Source organism: Lipotes vexillifer, unplaced genomic scaffold, assembly GCF_000442215.2.
Source record: "Lipotes vexillifer unplaced genomic scaffold, Lipotes_vexillifer_v1.1 scaffold61, whole genome shotgun sequence".
In the NCBI taxonomy this organism is placed as follows: domain Eukaryota; kingdom Metazoa; phylum Chordata; class Mammalia; order Artiodactyla; family Lipotidae; genus Lipotes; species Lipotes vexillifer.
In genome coordinates this window covers 519805-534771 of record NW_006787051.1, presented here as the reverse complement: position 1 = coordinate 534771, position 14967 = coordinate 519805, and the positions used below count along the sequence as shown (strand labels likewise).

Genomic DNA, 14967 nt, shown 5'->3' with positions numbered 1-14967 from the left:
GCGGGCCTCTCACTGCTGTGGCCTCTCCCGTTGCGGAGCACAGGCTCCGGACGCGCAGGCTCAGCGGCCATGGCTCACGGGCCCAGCCGCTCCGCGGCACGTGGGATCCTCCCAGACCGGGGCACGAACCCGTGTCCCCTGCATCGGCAGGCGGACTCTCAACCACTGCACCACCAGGGAAGCCCTTGAACTCAGATCTTTTGTTACCTCACTAAGTGCCTTTTCTGTCACACCACCACATATATGTATGTGTGCCTGTGTGCTTGTGGGGTGTGGAGAGAGGGACATATTCTGATTTTTGTGTGCACCTGGTGAACACTATGTGGTGTGGATTCCTCCATGGGATGGGAGCAGGCTAGATCTCACTGATTTTGCTTCCCGATAGCGTATGCCCGGGATGGGGGCTCGCCTCCGCTATTGACCCATGTCACAGTACGAGTGGCTGTGGAGGATGAGAATGACCACGCCCCAACCTTTGGGAGTGCCCATCTCTCCCTGGAGGTGCCTGAGGGCCAGAACCCACAGACCCTTACCACGCTGCGGGCCTCTGACCCGGATGTGGGAGCCAACGGGCAGCTGCAGTACCGCATCCTGGGTGAGAACCTTCCCGCACCCACTTGCCCAGGTGTACTCCTCCTTGTTGGCCTGTGTCAGACCCAGCGTGCCCGGGTCTCCTTTTCCTTCTCTTTATGTTTCTGTGTCTCCAATCATCTATTTCTGTGCCCCTCCAGTCCTTGATTTCCTCTTTGTCTCTTTTTGTTTCTTTTCTTTCTTGATTGTCTCTCCCTGTAGAGCAGTTGTTCTCAAACTTTTTCGTCTCAGGAACCCTTAACATTCTTAATTTTTGAGAACTGTAAAGAACTTTGGCTTATATGATATCAGCATTTATTGATTTAATAAAATGTGAAATAATAATTTAATATATAAAATATATTATAGCAATATTTACAATATTTGATATTAAAGATGAGAAAATTTTAAAATATCATTGCAAAACAAGCCAGTGAAGTATACCACTTGCCGTATTTCTGCGTAGGCCCAAGGAAATGTTAGGGTTTCAACTAACAATTTGTTGGACAGTAACGAGGTTAAAAAGATTACAGCATGTATAACTGAACGCAAGCCAGCAAAAACGAGTAAATCTCTGAAAACAACACATATTTATGCTCTCAACTTTCTACCTAGAATATTCTGGGAAACACAAGACTACACAAGCACACACATTCCATTAACCATCAAAGTCATGTTGTCATCACATGTCATGTAGCATCTGGACCCCACTCTGCATCTGTGAGTTGATGAGAATGAAAAAGTCATATAATGTCTTAGCGTTACTATGAAAATAGTTTTGATCTTATGTACTCCCCAAAAGGGTCTCAGGGGAATCCCTGGGGTCCGCAGACCACACTCTTAGAAAAACTACTTTGCAGTATCTTTCTTTACCTTCTGTGTTTCTCTTTGTTTCTCTGCCTTTATCCCACTTTCCCTCTTTTCTCTCTCCCTCTCTCTTTCTCTTTCTTTGCCAGGTTGCCTGTAAATCACCCCCACTCCCATGGGATGACACATGTATGTTTATGTGTACATGCCCTTCTCTGCAGATGGGGACCCATCAGAAGCCTTTGTCCTGGACCTAGCTTCTGGGGAGTTTGGCACCATGAGGCCACTAGACCGGGAGGTGGAGCCAGCATTCCAGCTGCAGATAGAAGCCCGGGATGGAGGCCAGCCAGCTCTCAGTGCTACTCTGTTTGTGACAGTGACAGTGCTGGATGCTAATGACCATGCCCCCGCCTTCCCTGTGCCTGCCTACTCTGTGGAGGTGCCTGAGGATGCACCTGCAGGGACCCTGCTGCTGCAGCTACAGGCTCATGATCCTGATGCTGGGCCCAATGGCCGCGTGACCTACTACCTGGGTGCAGGTGCAGCAGGAGCCTTCCTGCTGGAGCCCAGCTCTGGAGAATTGCGCACAGCCACAGCCCTGGACAGAGAGCAGTGTCCCAGTTATGCCTTTACCGTGAATGCAGTGGATGGTGCAGCTGCTGGACCCCTAAGCACCACGGTGCCTATCACCATCATGGTGCGCGATGTCAATGACCACGCGCCCACCTTCCCCACCAGTCCCCTGAGGCTGCGCCTGCCCCGCCCAGGCCCTAGCCTCAGCACCCCAACCCTGGCTCTGGCCACTTTGCGAGCTGAAGACCGTGACGCTGGTGCCAATGCTTCCATCCTATACCGGCTGGCAGGCACACCATCTCCTGGCACCACTGTGGACTCTTACACCGGTGAAATCCGTGTGGCCCGCTCCCCTGTATCCCTGGGTCCCCAGGATCGTGTCCTCTTCATCGTGGCAACCGACCTTGGCCGTCCAGCTCGCTCTGCCACTGGTGTGGTCATTGTTGGGCTGCAGGGAGAGTCTGAGCGTGGACCCCGCTTTCCCCGGGCTAGTAGCGAAGCCATGCTCCGTGAGAATGCACCCCCAGGTGGGTGCCCAACCATGTCTCCCAGCTTTGTATCCCTGGATGGGTTGGGGTTACTAACTAAAAATAGTCCCCAGACTCCCTCAGTCTAGTGCTCACACTTCAACCAATATCATCCCCTCTGCAGGGACTCCCATTGTCTCCCCCAAGGCTATCCATACAGGGGGCTCAAGTGGACCCATCACATACAGCATTCTCAGTGGGAATGAGAAAGGAACATTCTCCATCCAGCCTAGTACAGGTAAGGGGCGGGAGCAGGGGGCTCTGTGAGGGGACAGGCTCCTGGCGGGGCTCCTCTTTGGGCCCGAGGAAACTCTGGTTGGGGAGAGGCTGCCCTTGAGTAGCGGGCCTCAGACGGGGAGGCTCTAGGGCAAGCAAGAGGTTTTTCAGTGATACATTCCACCTCCCTCCAGGAGCCGTCACGGTTCGCTCAGCAGAGGGGCTGGACTTTGAGGCAAGCCCACGGCTGCGACTGGTGCTGCAGGCGGAGAGTGGAGGAGCCTTTGCCTTCTCCGTGCTGACCCTAACCCTGCAAGATGCCAATGACAATGCTCCCCGCTTCCTGCGGCCCCACTACGTGGCCTTCTTGCCTGAGTCCAGGCCGTTGGAGGGACCCCTGCTGCAGGTGTGGGGTGTGACGGGAAGATGGGGGGCAGGACTGGGCGGACTTTGTCTGTGGCCAGCCCAGTGCCAGCAGCCTCCTACTTTCACCAGGTCGAAGCAGATGACCTGGATCAAGGCCCCAGTGGACAGATCTCCTACAGTCTGGCCGCATCCCAGCCAGCCCGGGGATTGTTCCACGTAGACTCAGCCACAGGCACTATCACTACCACAGCTATCCTGGACCGTGAGATCTGGGCCGAAACACGGTGAGGCTTGGGTCTGTAGACCCTGAGACTCCATCCCAGGTCCATCCAGTTTTGAGCCCCGCATGGAATCCCCTGCAATCCCTAGGCCACGTCCTGAGTTCCCCACCTCCCAGCCTGTCCTGAGCCCTCCTATCCCTGCCCAAGGTTCTCCCTTATCCCCAGGCCCCACCCTGATTGTGCTCTGTGTTCAGGCTGGTGCTGATGGCCACAGACAGAGGAAGCCCAGCCCTGGTGGGCTCAGCTACCCTGACGGTGATGGTCATCGACACCAATGACAATCGCCCCACCATCCCCCAGCCCTGGGAGCTCCGAGTGTCGGAAGGTGAGGACTGGGTAAAGTGAGAGGTACAGAGGGCAGTAGGGAAGCACTTTTCCCCACTCTGGGGCTCCAGGGGCCTCTGGGACCATATGCCAAACACACTTGCCCCATGTATTGCAGATGCATTATTGGGCTCAGAGATTGCACAGGTAACAGGGAATGATGTGGACTCAGGACCAGTACTGTGGTATGTGCTGAGCCCTTCTGGGCCCCAGGATCCCTTCAGTGTAGGCCGCTATGGTGGCCGCCTCTCCCTCACGGGCCCCTTGGATTTTGAGCAGCGTGACCGCTACCACCTGCAGCTCCTGGCACATGACGGGCCTCACGAGGGCCGGGCCAACCTCACGGTGCTCGTGGAGGATGTCAATGACAATGCACCCGCCTTCTCACAGACCCTCTACCAGGTACTGATGCCCCCACCTCTGGGCCCAGGGTTGTTCACAACGGAGGGGAGTGACAAGGCTAGAAGGATCTGAGGTGGGCTGGATGTCGGAACTGACTTGGGGACGGATCTTTGGGGATATAAGACCAGCCTTATAAGTCCTGGGAACTGTGTCCAGGTTCTTCATCCGGTGCCCACAAAAGGAGGAAGGTGCACAACCCAAATTCTAAGGGGTAGATGGGCTCCAAGCTGGGACGGATGCCAAGCGGAGCTCATGGGACCAAGCTCCAGAACATAGGCTGAGTGGGCAGCTGGGACGCTTGGCCATAAACCCTTGTCCTCACACCTCAGGTGATGCTGCTTGAGCACACACCCCCAGGCAGTGCCATTCTCTCCGTCTCTGCCACTGACCGGGATTCAGGTGCCAATGGTCATGTCTCCTACCACCTGGCTTCACCTGCTGAGGGCTTCAGTGTTGACCCCAACAACGGTGCGTCCTTCCTGGGATCTACCCCTTATCCTTGACTGTGCTGGGCCATGTTTTGACCTCATTCCTGGAATTTCTTGCCTGAACTCTTAACTCCTAGATCTCTGACCCAGGGAGGACATTTTCTGCCCTTTATCTCTATTTTAAGCACTGTCCTGACTGCATGCCTAGAAGCCATTCTCTGAATCCTGGAGGTCCCCCTCTGTAATCTCCTAGCACAGAGGCCACTCCCTGGAGTCTGACTTCCGAGGCCATTTCCCAGTCTTCGTAGGGTCACTCTGCTCACCCACAGCCTCTGCTGATGGCGTATTTCTCTTCATTCCCTTATCAACTCAGGGACCTTGTTCACAACAGTGGTGACAATGGCCTTGGGCCATGAAGGGCCAGGAGTAGTGGACGTGGTGCTGGAAGCACGAGATCATGGGACGCCGGCTCGGGCAGCACGCACCACAGTGCACGTGCAGCTGCAGGACCAGAACGACCACGCCCCGAGCTTCACATTGTCACACTACCGTGTGGCAGTAACTGAGGATCTGCCCCCTGGTTCCACCCTGCTCACCCTGGAGGCCACAGATGCCGACGGAAGCCGCACCCACGCCACCGTGGACTACAGCATTGTCAGTGGCAACCGGGGCCGAGTCTTCCAGCTGGAACCCCGGCTAGCTGAGACTGGGGAGGGTGATGGACTAGGCCCCCGGGCCCTGGGCTGCCTGGTGTTGCTTGAGCCTCTAGATTTCGAAAGCCTAACCCAGTACAATCTAACTGTGGCTGCAGCTGATCGGGGGCAGCCACCTCGAAGCTCGGCTGTGCCGGTCACCGTCACTGTGCTGGATGTCAATGATAACCCACCTGTCTTCACCCGAGCATCCTACCGTGTGGCAGTACCCGAGGACACACCTGTTGGAGCCGAGCTGCTGCACGTGGAGGCCTCCGACGCTGACCCAGGCCCACATGGCCTTGTGCGTTTCACCCTCAGCTCAGGCGACCCTTTTGGGCTCTTTCAGCTGGATGAGAGCTCGGGTGACTTGCGACTGGCCCACCCCTTGGACTGTGAGACCCAGGCTCGACATCAGCTTGTCGTGCGGGCTGCCGACCCTGCCGGGGCACACTTTGCTCTGGCACCAGTGACCATCGAGGTCCAGGATGTGAATGACCACAGGCCAGCCTTCCCTCTGAGCTTGCTCAGCACCAGCCTGGCAGAGAACCAGCCTCCAGGCACTCTCGTGACTACTCTGCATGCGATTGATGGGGATGCTGGGGCTTTCGGAAGGCTCCGCTACAACTTGCTGGAGGCTGGGCCAGGGCCTGAGGGCCGTGAGGCATTTGCGCTGAACAGCTCAACAGGGGAGTTGCGGGCACGAGTGGCCTTTGACTATGAGCACACAGGAAGCTTCCAGTTGCTGGTGGGTGCTACCGATGCTGGGAATTTGTCAGCCTCAGTCACTGTGTCAGTGCTGGTGACTGGTGAGGATGAGTATGACCCAGTATTCTTGGCTCCAGCTTTCCACTTCCAAGTGCCAGAAGGTGCCCGGCGTGGCCACAGCCTGGGTCACGTGCAGGCCACAGATGAGGATGGAGGTGCTGATGGCCTGGTGCTCTATTCCCTTGCCACCTCTTCCCCCTATTTTGGTATCAACCAGACTACAGGTGCCCTGTACCTGCGGGTGGACAGCCGGGCACCAGGCAGCGGCACAGGCACCTCTGGGGGTGGGGGCCGGACCCGACGTGAGGCACCACGGGAGCTGAGGCTGGAGGTGGTAGCACGGGGCCCTCTGCCTGGTTCCCGGAGTGCCACAGTGCCCGTAACTGTGGACATCACCCACACTGCGCTGGGCCTGGCACCTGACCTCAACCTGCTATTGGTGGGGGCTGTGGCGGCCTCCCTGGGAGTCGTGGTGGTGCTCGCATTGGCAGCCCTGGTCCTAGGGCTGGTGCGGGCCCGGAGCCGCAAGGCTGAGGCGGCACCTGGCCCGATGTCACAGGCAGCACCCCTGGCCAGTGGCTCTCTACAGAAGCTGGGCCGAGAGCCACCCAGCCCACCGCCTTCAGAGCACCTGTATCACCAGACTCTCCCCAGCTATGGTGGGCCAGGAGCTGGAGGACCCTACCCCCGTGGTGGCTCCCTGGACCCTTCACACTCAAGCGGCCGAGGCTCAGCGGAGGCCGCAGAGGATGACGAGATCCGCATGATCAACGAGTTCCCCCGTGTGGCCAGTGTGGCTTCCTCTCTAGCTGCCCGTGGCCCTGACTCCGGCATCCAGCAGGATGCAGATGGACTGAGCGACACATCCTGCGAGCCACCTGCCCCTGACACCTGGTATAAGGGCCGCAAGGCAGGGCTGCTGCTGCCGGGTGCAGGGGCCACTCTGTACCGAGAAGAGGGCCCCCCAGCCGCTGCCACAGCCTTCTTGGGGGGCTGTGGCCTAAGCCCTGCACCCACTGGGGACTATGGCTTTCCAGCAGATGGCAAGCCATGTGTGGCAGGAGCACTGACGGCCATTGTGGCTGGGGAGGAGGAGCTCCGTGGCAGCTATAACTGGGACTACCTGCTGAGCTGGTGCCCTCAGTTCCAGCCGCTGGCCAGCGTCTTCACAGAGATCGCCCGGCTCAAGGATGAGGCTCGGCCGTGTCCCCCGGCTCCCCGTATTGACCCACCACCCCTCATCACTGCCGTGGCCCACCCAGGAGCCAAGTCTGTGCCCCCCAAGCCAGCCAGCACGGCTACAACCCGGGCCATCTTCCCACCAGCCTCTCACCGCTCCCCCATCAGCCATGAAGGTTCCCTGTCCTCAGCTGCCATGTCCCCCAGCTTCTCACCCTCACTGTCTCCTCTGGCTGCTCGCTCACCTGTTGTCTCACCATTTGGGGTGGCCCAGGGCCCCTCAGCCTCAGCACTGAGTGCAGAGTCCGGCCTGGAGCCACCCGATGACACGGAGCTGCATATCTAGCTGTGGCCCAGGCTGGGCCCCGACCTGGGATGCGCACAGTGTCCCCAATGCAGGCCCCATCTGAGCCTGCCCTGGGCAGCCTCGGACCATGATTGGCCGCGGGGAAGGCCAGATCCCCACCCCAGAGTCCTCCAGTGGGGACAGGTCTCACGTCTCACCCCGGCCCTGTCAGAGCACCAGCACCACGAGGCCCTGTTGGGCACTGACCTGTGGCCGGGTCCAGTGTGGAGCGAAAGATGATGAAGGAGGCAGCGGCCCTTCACTGGGTCCTCCTCAGTGAGGGCTTCTTGCCCTGTGCCAGCAGCCTGAGATGGAGCTGAGACTTTATTTATTGGGGGGTAGGGGGAATGGGGGCAGTCCCTCTAACTTGTTTGGACCCAGCTCCTTTGGGTTCCACTGACACCCCTGCCCCTGCCCAGAATCAAGTGCCAATTCTCACTCTGGAGCCTTAATAAACTGCAGTTTGTATCCAGTGTCCGGCTCTGTTCTGTGGGGGCCGTAGGGGTGGGGGGATGATGGGAAGCCACCTGGCACACTGTGGACACTTCAGGAGTCACAGAAGGTGGTGGACACAAGGGGCATCTAGGGTGGGAGCGAGTGGGGATGGCACTGGGAGCCCGAGCCCAACCCGAGGCTATCACATCTCTCTGCAGTTGACCTTTCCCTCTAACGTGGGCAGGAGGCCAGAAGACGGCAGACAGCAGGGACTTGCTTGTGGCAGTGACCTAGAGAGGGATTGGCTGGCTGGGGAGAGATCTTAGAGATGACCAGCTCTAGGCCTGAGGGTCTTCAGGGAGGTGGGGGTGGGTACAAGAGCAGCCACGTGGTGTATTTGTTTTCCGTGGGGCCCCTATATACTCGCGTGTAATAAGAGCTCACATTTGTTGAGCCTTTGCCGTGTGCGGCTATCTGCTGAGGGGTCTGCCTGCTTTATCTCTGTAAATTTTCACTGCAACCCTCTGAGGCAGAGCACTTTTAACATAATAGTCTCCATATTCTACATGAAGAAACCTAGGCTCCGAGAAGTTAAGTGACTTTCTGATATCATACAGCTAGTAAGAACCTGGGTCTGTGGGCCTCCAAAGCCCCTTTCTTAAGCACCCCCTACACTGTGGTGAGTCCTGGATTCTGGCAGCAGGTGGGGAGCCCTGAGCTTACCCAGTGTTTGACAGTCCACAGAGGGAGAATCCGAAGAGCAGCCCCTCCCCTTCTTCAGCATTCAGGACCACCCATTCAAGGGAGGAGCCAGCATCGTCACTAGTTTCTAGGCAGAGACAGGAGGTCGTGGTGCACTATAGGGCTCATGTGATCTGTCACATGACAGCGGATCTGCAGAAAGGCAGAATGGGCCCCCGAGCCTGGTAAGAAACTAGGGGGCTCTGGGAGAAGGGAATCATGTTGGAGGGAGTATATGTTGGAGGGTGGGAACACAGTGACAGTCCAGCTCCTTGCTGAAACCCATGTGCCGCCCCTGTAGCCTCCTAGGGCTCCTTGCCCTCTTTGTCGCCGGCAAATGCAGTTACAGCCCGGAGCCTGACCAGCAGCGGATGTGAGTTGACTTAGCACTGACACCCCCTACCCCATGGCCTCTCCTGTACCCGTTTTCCTGGTTCTAGCCTCCCTCACCCCCCTTACCAGCTCCTGGTACCCACTCCATAGCCTTATTCCCAGGTTCCCAGACTCAGTCCACGATAATCCCCCTCCTGTGATCCATATCTGCTTCTGGAATCCTCCCCAAGGTCTAGGTCTAATGCTGAACCTTCCCATCCCTACTCTAATGAAGGCCATGTGCCTGACCCCTGACCCTGCAGGCTGCCACCAAGCTGGGTGTCTCTGGGCCGTGCGGACCCTGAGGAAGAGCTGAGTCTCACGTTTGCCCTGAGACAGCAGAACCTGGAGAGACTGTCCGAGCTGGTGCAGGCTGTGTCGGATCCCGGCTCTTCTCGCTACGGTGCCTGATGGGACTGGGGCGGTATGTGGGATGCAGTAGAGGGACACAGGACTGGGCTGAGTGTGAGACGGTGCAGGTCACGTCAGGGACGTGCTCTTGGGGCCTGTCGAGGGGTTGGTATAGGACAGATGAATGGCAGTGACCCTCATTAAAGAGTTTCTGAATAAAAAGGTGAATTGGAACTAGAGTGTCCAAAACTAATTCACATTCTTTCCTCCAAAACTTTCCACCTATGTTCACCAGGCTCAAAAACTGAAAGTGGGTATGGTTAAGAGCACAGGCTTGGTGATCAGATCTGGATTCAAATTCTGACTCTATTTACCAACTACCAGACAAATGGGGAAGTGGCACCCAGTACATATAAGTGCTCATTACCTCAAATTTCACCTCCCCCCACTAAATTCACTCTCATTTACTCCTCCATTCGACCCTAAGGCTGCCAGTTCCAGCTCTGAAATACTCCACTGTCTCACCATTCCTTGTTGCCACCAACTCAGCTGATGACTCTTTCACCGGGACTGCTGCCAGCCTGCAGTCTCTTCCCCTCCACTCTTGCCCCTACTTTACCCACCATTCTGCTCCAGAAGGCCCATGGTTTGCTCCAATGGTCAAGCTGGATTGTGGGCTTCCCCTGCTGGAAGCCCTTCGTGGTGAGGGGGGCAGTCTAAGGTTCACCCAGGAGGTGTATGCATGATCCACACAGGAGAGCAGTGACTCGCCATCATGTTAAGCTCCAGTGTCTCCTGGTTAAGGTTCAGAAAGGGCAACTTAGAAAAGCAAGGAATGAAGGCAAGAGCCTCTACTGAATCCCTGCAGGAAAGTACCTGACCCTAGAGGATGTGGCTGAACTGGTCCGGCCATCACCACTGACCCTCCACACAGTACAAAAATGGCTTTTGGCTGCTGGAGCCCGGAACTGCCACTCAGTGACCACACAGGACTTTCTGACTTGCTGGCTGAGTGTCCGGTAAGAGGGAATAACTGCCTCATGGAGGGCACCAATCATCCCATCAGGGAGATTCGTCACCGCAGTGGAAGGGAGCTGAGAGCTTGCCAGGGCCTGTGGGTGAAAACACGTGGGGAGATAACGACTAACTGCCCCGCGATGCTCAGGCAGCCTCCTCGGCTCTGTTCCATGCTTTCTGACCTCTGTTCTCTGATCTCTGACTTCAGACAAGCAGAGCTGCTGCTCTCTGGGGCTGAGTTTCATCACTATATGGGGGGACCTGCAGAGACCCATGTTGTAAGGTCCCCACGTCCCTACCGGCTCCCGAAGGCCTTGGCCTCCCACGTGGACTTTGGTAACACCCAGTGGGGTTGGTGGGGGGGGGGGTCAGTGATAAAATGGGGGGTTGGAGGCTAAAGGATCTCTTCCTCAAGGCTGACTCCTCCCCACAGTGGGGGGGCTGCACCGCTTTCCCCCCATATCAACCCTGAGGCAACGCCCCGAGCCACAGGTGCCAGGGACTGTTGGCCTACACCTGGGGGTGACCCCATCTGTGATCCGTGAGCGGTACAACTTGACGGCACAAGACGTGGGCTCTGGCACGACCAACAACAGTCAAGCCTGTGCCCAGGTGAGCCACGTGGAGAGCCTCAGGGACCTTACCGCCTCCCCAAGGTGCCTGAACAGCCTGGGGCTGACTCTCTGACTCTAACCCTTGGGCTCTCACCCCCAATCCTGTGATCTGGGACAGTATCCCCTGACCTGACCCTTGGGGCTGTGTCCTCTGACCCATGATATCTGCTCTGATTCCCTCCATAGTTCCTGGAGCAGTATTTCCATGACTCAGACCTGGCTGAGTTCATGCGCCTCTTCGGTGGGAACTTTGCACACCAGGCAACGGTAGCCCGTGTGGTCGGACAGCAGGGCCGGGGCCAGGCCGGAATCGAGGCCAGCCTAGATGTGGAGTACCTGATGAGTGCTGGCGCCAACATCTCCACCTGGGTCTACAGTAGCCCTGGTACTGCCAAGGGGACTGGCTGGTGGGGACAGAGGTGGGGGTGAGTGGTGACCCTTGCTTCCCCAAGGGAATCCCGTGAGCTCCAGGGAGATCCTGACAACTTCCCAAATGACTGCCTTTGTGCCCTCTTCTCCAAAAAAAATCCAGGCCGGCATGAGTCACAGGAGCCCTTCCTGCAGTGGCTCCTGCTGCTCAGTAATGAGTCAGCCCTGCCACATGTGCACACCGTTAGCTACGGAGATGATGAGGACTCCCTCAGCAGCGCTTACATCCAGCGGGTCAACACTGAGCTCATGAAGGCTGCTGCTCGGGGTCTTACCCTGCTCTTTGCCTCAGGTGACCTCCTACTCTAAACTTAGACTCCCACACCCACCCAGCCTCAGAACTTTGACCCCGCAGTGACTCCTGGACCTGATCTCTAACTCATAATCTGAACTCAACAGGGACCACTGACCTGACCTCAACTCTGACCTCTTGCAGTAATGACTAACACTTGAATTTCCTCTCTGACATCTGAACCCACATTCCAAACTCTGACCAATTTAACTGAGTGGCAAACTTGGTCTCTCTCCCAGGTGACAGTGGGGCTGGGTGTTGGTCTGTCTTGGGAAGACACCGGTTCCGTCCCAGCTTCCCTGCCTCCAGGTAAGCACCCCAGCCCACCACTTACCTGTGGCCACCAATTCATCCATGACCTCATGATCTGGAATCTTTGTCTTGATCGCACCAGGTGCTCCTGTGGCCCAACCCTCAACTTTACCTGCACCCCCCTCTTCTTCCTGTAGGTCACAGGCCCCGAGTCTCCTGAGTAGGACATAGCTCCCAGTGTTCCGCTTCCTCAGTCCTCAGGCATTTTAGGGGGAGATTTGGTGGGTGTTCCATAGGGAAAAGTGTGCATAGTCACCTCAGGCCATGCCTTGAGGACCCAAGATCTCTCAGTCATCCCCATGTACATACTTCCCCAGTCCCTCCAGCAAGACCCAGACCCATACATTTTGGAGGCGCCCTTTGGACCCTGCAATCTGAATGCCATCTTCTGCCCTCAGCCCCTATGTCACCACGGTGGGAGGCACATCCTTCCAGAATCCTTTCCGAGTCACAGATGAGGTTGTTGACTATATCAGTGGTGGCGGCTTCAGCAATGTGTTCCCACGGCCTTCATACCAGGTACGTGTGTGTTTGTGTGGATGGAGGGGGGACGGGTGGGATCCTCAGTTCAGCAGATGATACTCACTCAAGAATGCCTTTTAGGAGGAAGCTGTAGCCCAGTACCTGAGCTCCAGCCCCCACTTGCCACCATCCAGTTACTTCAATGCCAGCGGCCGTGCCTACCCAGACGTGGCTGCACTCTCTGATGGCTACTGGGTGGTCAGCAACCATGTGCCCATTCCATGGGTGTCTGGCACCTCGGTGAGAATTAGCCTGGCTCCAAACCCCCACCCAGGGACTACCCTCACCCTCCACCTGCAAGACCTTACACCCAGAACCCCTGATTCCTCAGAGACCTCTGCTCCATCCCTCCCAAAAAGTCCAATCACTCTGAACCCCTAACCTCTACTTGTACCCTCACCCTTGCAGGCCTCTACTCCAGTGTTTGGGGGACTCCTATCCCTGATAAATGAACACAGAATCCTCAGAGGCCTCCCCGCTCTTGGTTTTCTCAACCCACGGCTCTACCAGAAGCATGGGGAAGGACTCTTTGATGTGAGTATGCAAGAGAGGGGTGTGGCCACTTACGTAAGAGTATGTCGAGTGCTAAGATGAGCTTGAGGACAATTCTGATGGGGTGGGATAGCCTCTGGAATGTGAATACAGGGTGAGGTAATGCAGTCTGCTAGTATCAGCAAGCCGGGATCTGATGCCCACCTTCTCCCTAGGTGACACGTGGCTGCCATGAGTCCTGTCTGAATGAAGAGGTGGAGGGTCAAGGTTTCTGCTCTGGCCCTGGCTGGGATCCTGTGACAGGCTGGGGAACACCCAACTTCCCAGCTCTGCTGAAGACACTAATTAACCCTTGATCCTTTCTTGCTAGAAGAGTGGGCCTGTCCACTGCCCCACAGCCGGTGGCTCGGTCCCTGGTTCTGCACTGTTGGAAGCCCTGCTAAACCCTCAGCTGTTGACTGCCGCAGCTTATCTCCCTAACCCAGAAATGCTATGAGCTTGACTTGACTCCCAACGCTACCTGCTCCCTTATACTCAGGTCCCCCTGCCCCTGGCCCAGGTTCCTCTACAGATGCTATAACCTGCACTGTTTGGGAGCCTCCTCCACACACTGCCCCCTCTTCCATTTCTTCTTTTATTTTTTTTTCAACTTTTTTTTTTCAGCTGTTTACACTGTCTGTGTAGTACACTATTTCACTTCATCTTCACTCCTCAATTCATTGCAATGAGACCTCTGCTCTTATTTTTCACTCTTTCCTCCCCTGAGAAACACTGAGAAATGAAGGCCTCCCTGCTGCTTCATCCAGTGGACACTTCCCAATCTTTGCTTTGTGGGCTCTCTGTCACAGTAGTCTACTGCCTCTCCTTCCTTAGCGCCCAGGGCTTAACTTCTCCTCTGACCACTCCCTATTCCTCCTTCATTCCCTCTTCCCTCTTTCTCTTTCTCCGCTTCCTCATCGAATGTTGTTGTATTTCATTGCTCCATCCTTAGTCTTTTGCTCTTCTCGCTCTACTCATTGACCCTGGAACAAATCAATCACTGGCATCCACAGCCGTCACCATCTCACTATATCAGACTTTTTATCCAACAGTGATCGATACCTCAAAAGTAATATGTACCTCAATATTTCATCCCCCTTCATCCCAACCCCAAACCGTTCTCTTCTGTTTCTTCTTTGTAAATGACACTCTGCTTCTTCCAACCAAGCCAGAAACCTAAAGTGTCATCCTAGACTCCCTTTTCCTCACCTCCTCCCATCATCATCTTCAATCAACAAGTCCTGCTGACTTTACCTCTTAAATATATCTTTATCAATCCACAAGTCCTGCCATTTGTATTTCCTAAGTATATCTAGAACTCATCGAATTCTCTCCATCTCTACTGCTACTACATTAGCCCTGAGCCATATTCCCTCTCCTCTGAATTGAGGAGGCCCTTGCAAGAAGTGTCCTTACTTTCCGCCCTTCCCTAAACCATCTACCAGAGTAAGATACAAATCCCATAAGGTCATTTACTTGATTAAGACCCTTCAAAGATTACTGGATATAGTTCAGGCTTTTTATCATGACTTAAAGACCTAATCCCTTACTTGCCATTTGTTCCTGAGTAACAAATTGTTTATCCTTTCCTGCCCTCCCCACAGACACTTTCACTTTTGCTCAAGATATTCTGGGCCCTAACATCACACCTGGCTCCCTTTGCCTGGTTGATTTCCAGAATTCTTTCGAGACTCAGCTCAGAAATCACCTTCTCGTGTGAACCTTTTGGCTCCCTGAAGCTAGTTGATTTTGGTATGACAGAAAAATCCTAGATTCTTGAAAACAAACCTGTTTGATTCTTGGTTCTGATATAGACTAGGTGACAAGTAAGTTCAACTCTCTGAGGCTTTTTCCTCATCTGTTATGTGAAGA

General features: G+C 55.7%; 2 protein-coding genes across 2 annotated transcripts in view; both read left to right on the top strand.

Annotated features, from left to right (window-relative positions):
- DCHS1 (dachsous cadherin-related 1) overlaps positions 1-7953 on the top strand; it is a 34095-nt gene extending 26142 nt beyond the window's left edge. Inside the window, exons 13-21 of the mRNA XM_007459828.1 lie at positions 386-595; positions 1599-2477; positions 2602-2715; positions 2888-3099; positions 3189-3343; positions 3535-3665; positions 3783-4066; positions 4396-4534; positions 4868-7953. Of these exons, the coding sequence (XP_007459890.1) occupies positions 386-595; positions 1599-2477; positions 2602-2715; positions 2888-3099; positions 3189-3343; positions 3535-3665; positions 3783-4066; positions 4396-4534; positions 4868-7479 (4736 nt within the window). The 3' untranslated portion in view covers positions 7480-7953. The remainder of the gene's footprint in view (positions 1-385; positions 596-1598; positions 2478-2601; positions 2716-2887; positions 3100-3188; positions 3344-3534; positions 3666-3782; positions 4067-4395; positions 4535-4867) is intronic.
- An 816-nt stretch (positions 7954-8769) lies between these two features.
- On the top strand, positions 8770-13664 carry TPP1 (tripeptidyl peptidase 1). Its single transcript, XM_007459827.1, has 13 exons — positions 8770-8840; positions 8957-9028; positions 9291-9430; positions 10247-10397; positions 10604-10731; positions 10829-11007; positions 11196-11394; positions 11542-11730; positions 11970-12039; positions 12441-12561; positions 12646-12804; positions 12973-13098; positions 13272-13664. The coding sequence occupies exons 1-13, from the start codon at positions 8797-8799 to the stop codon at positions 13410-13412; spliced, it is 1719 nt and encodes a 572-aa protein (XP_007459889.1). The 5' UTR covers positions 8770-8796; the 3' UTR covers positions 13413-13664.
- The last annotated feature ends 1303 nt before the right edge of the window (positions 13665-14967 follow it).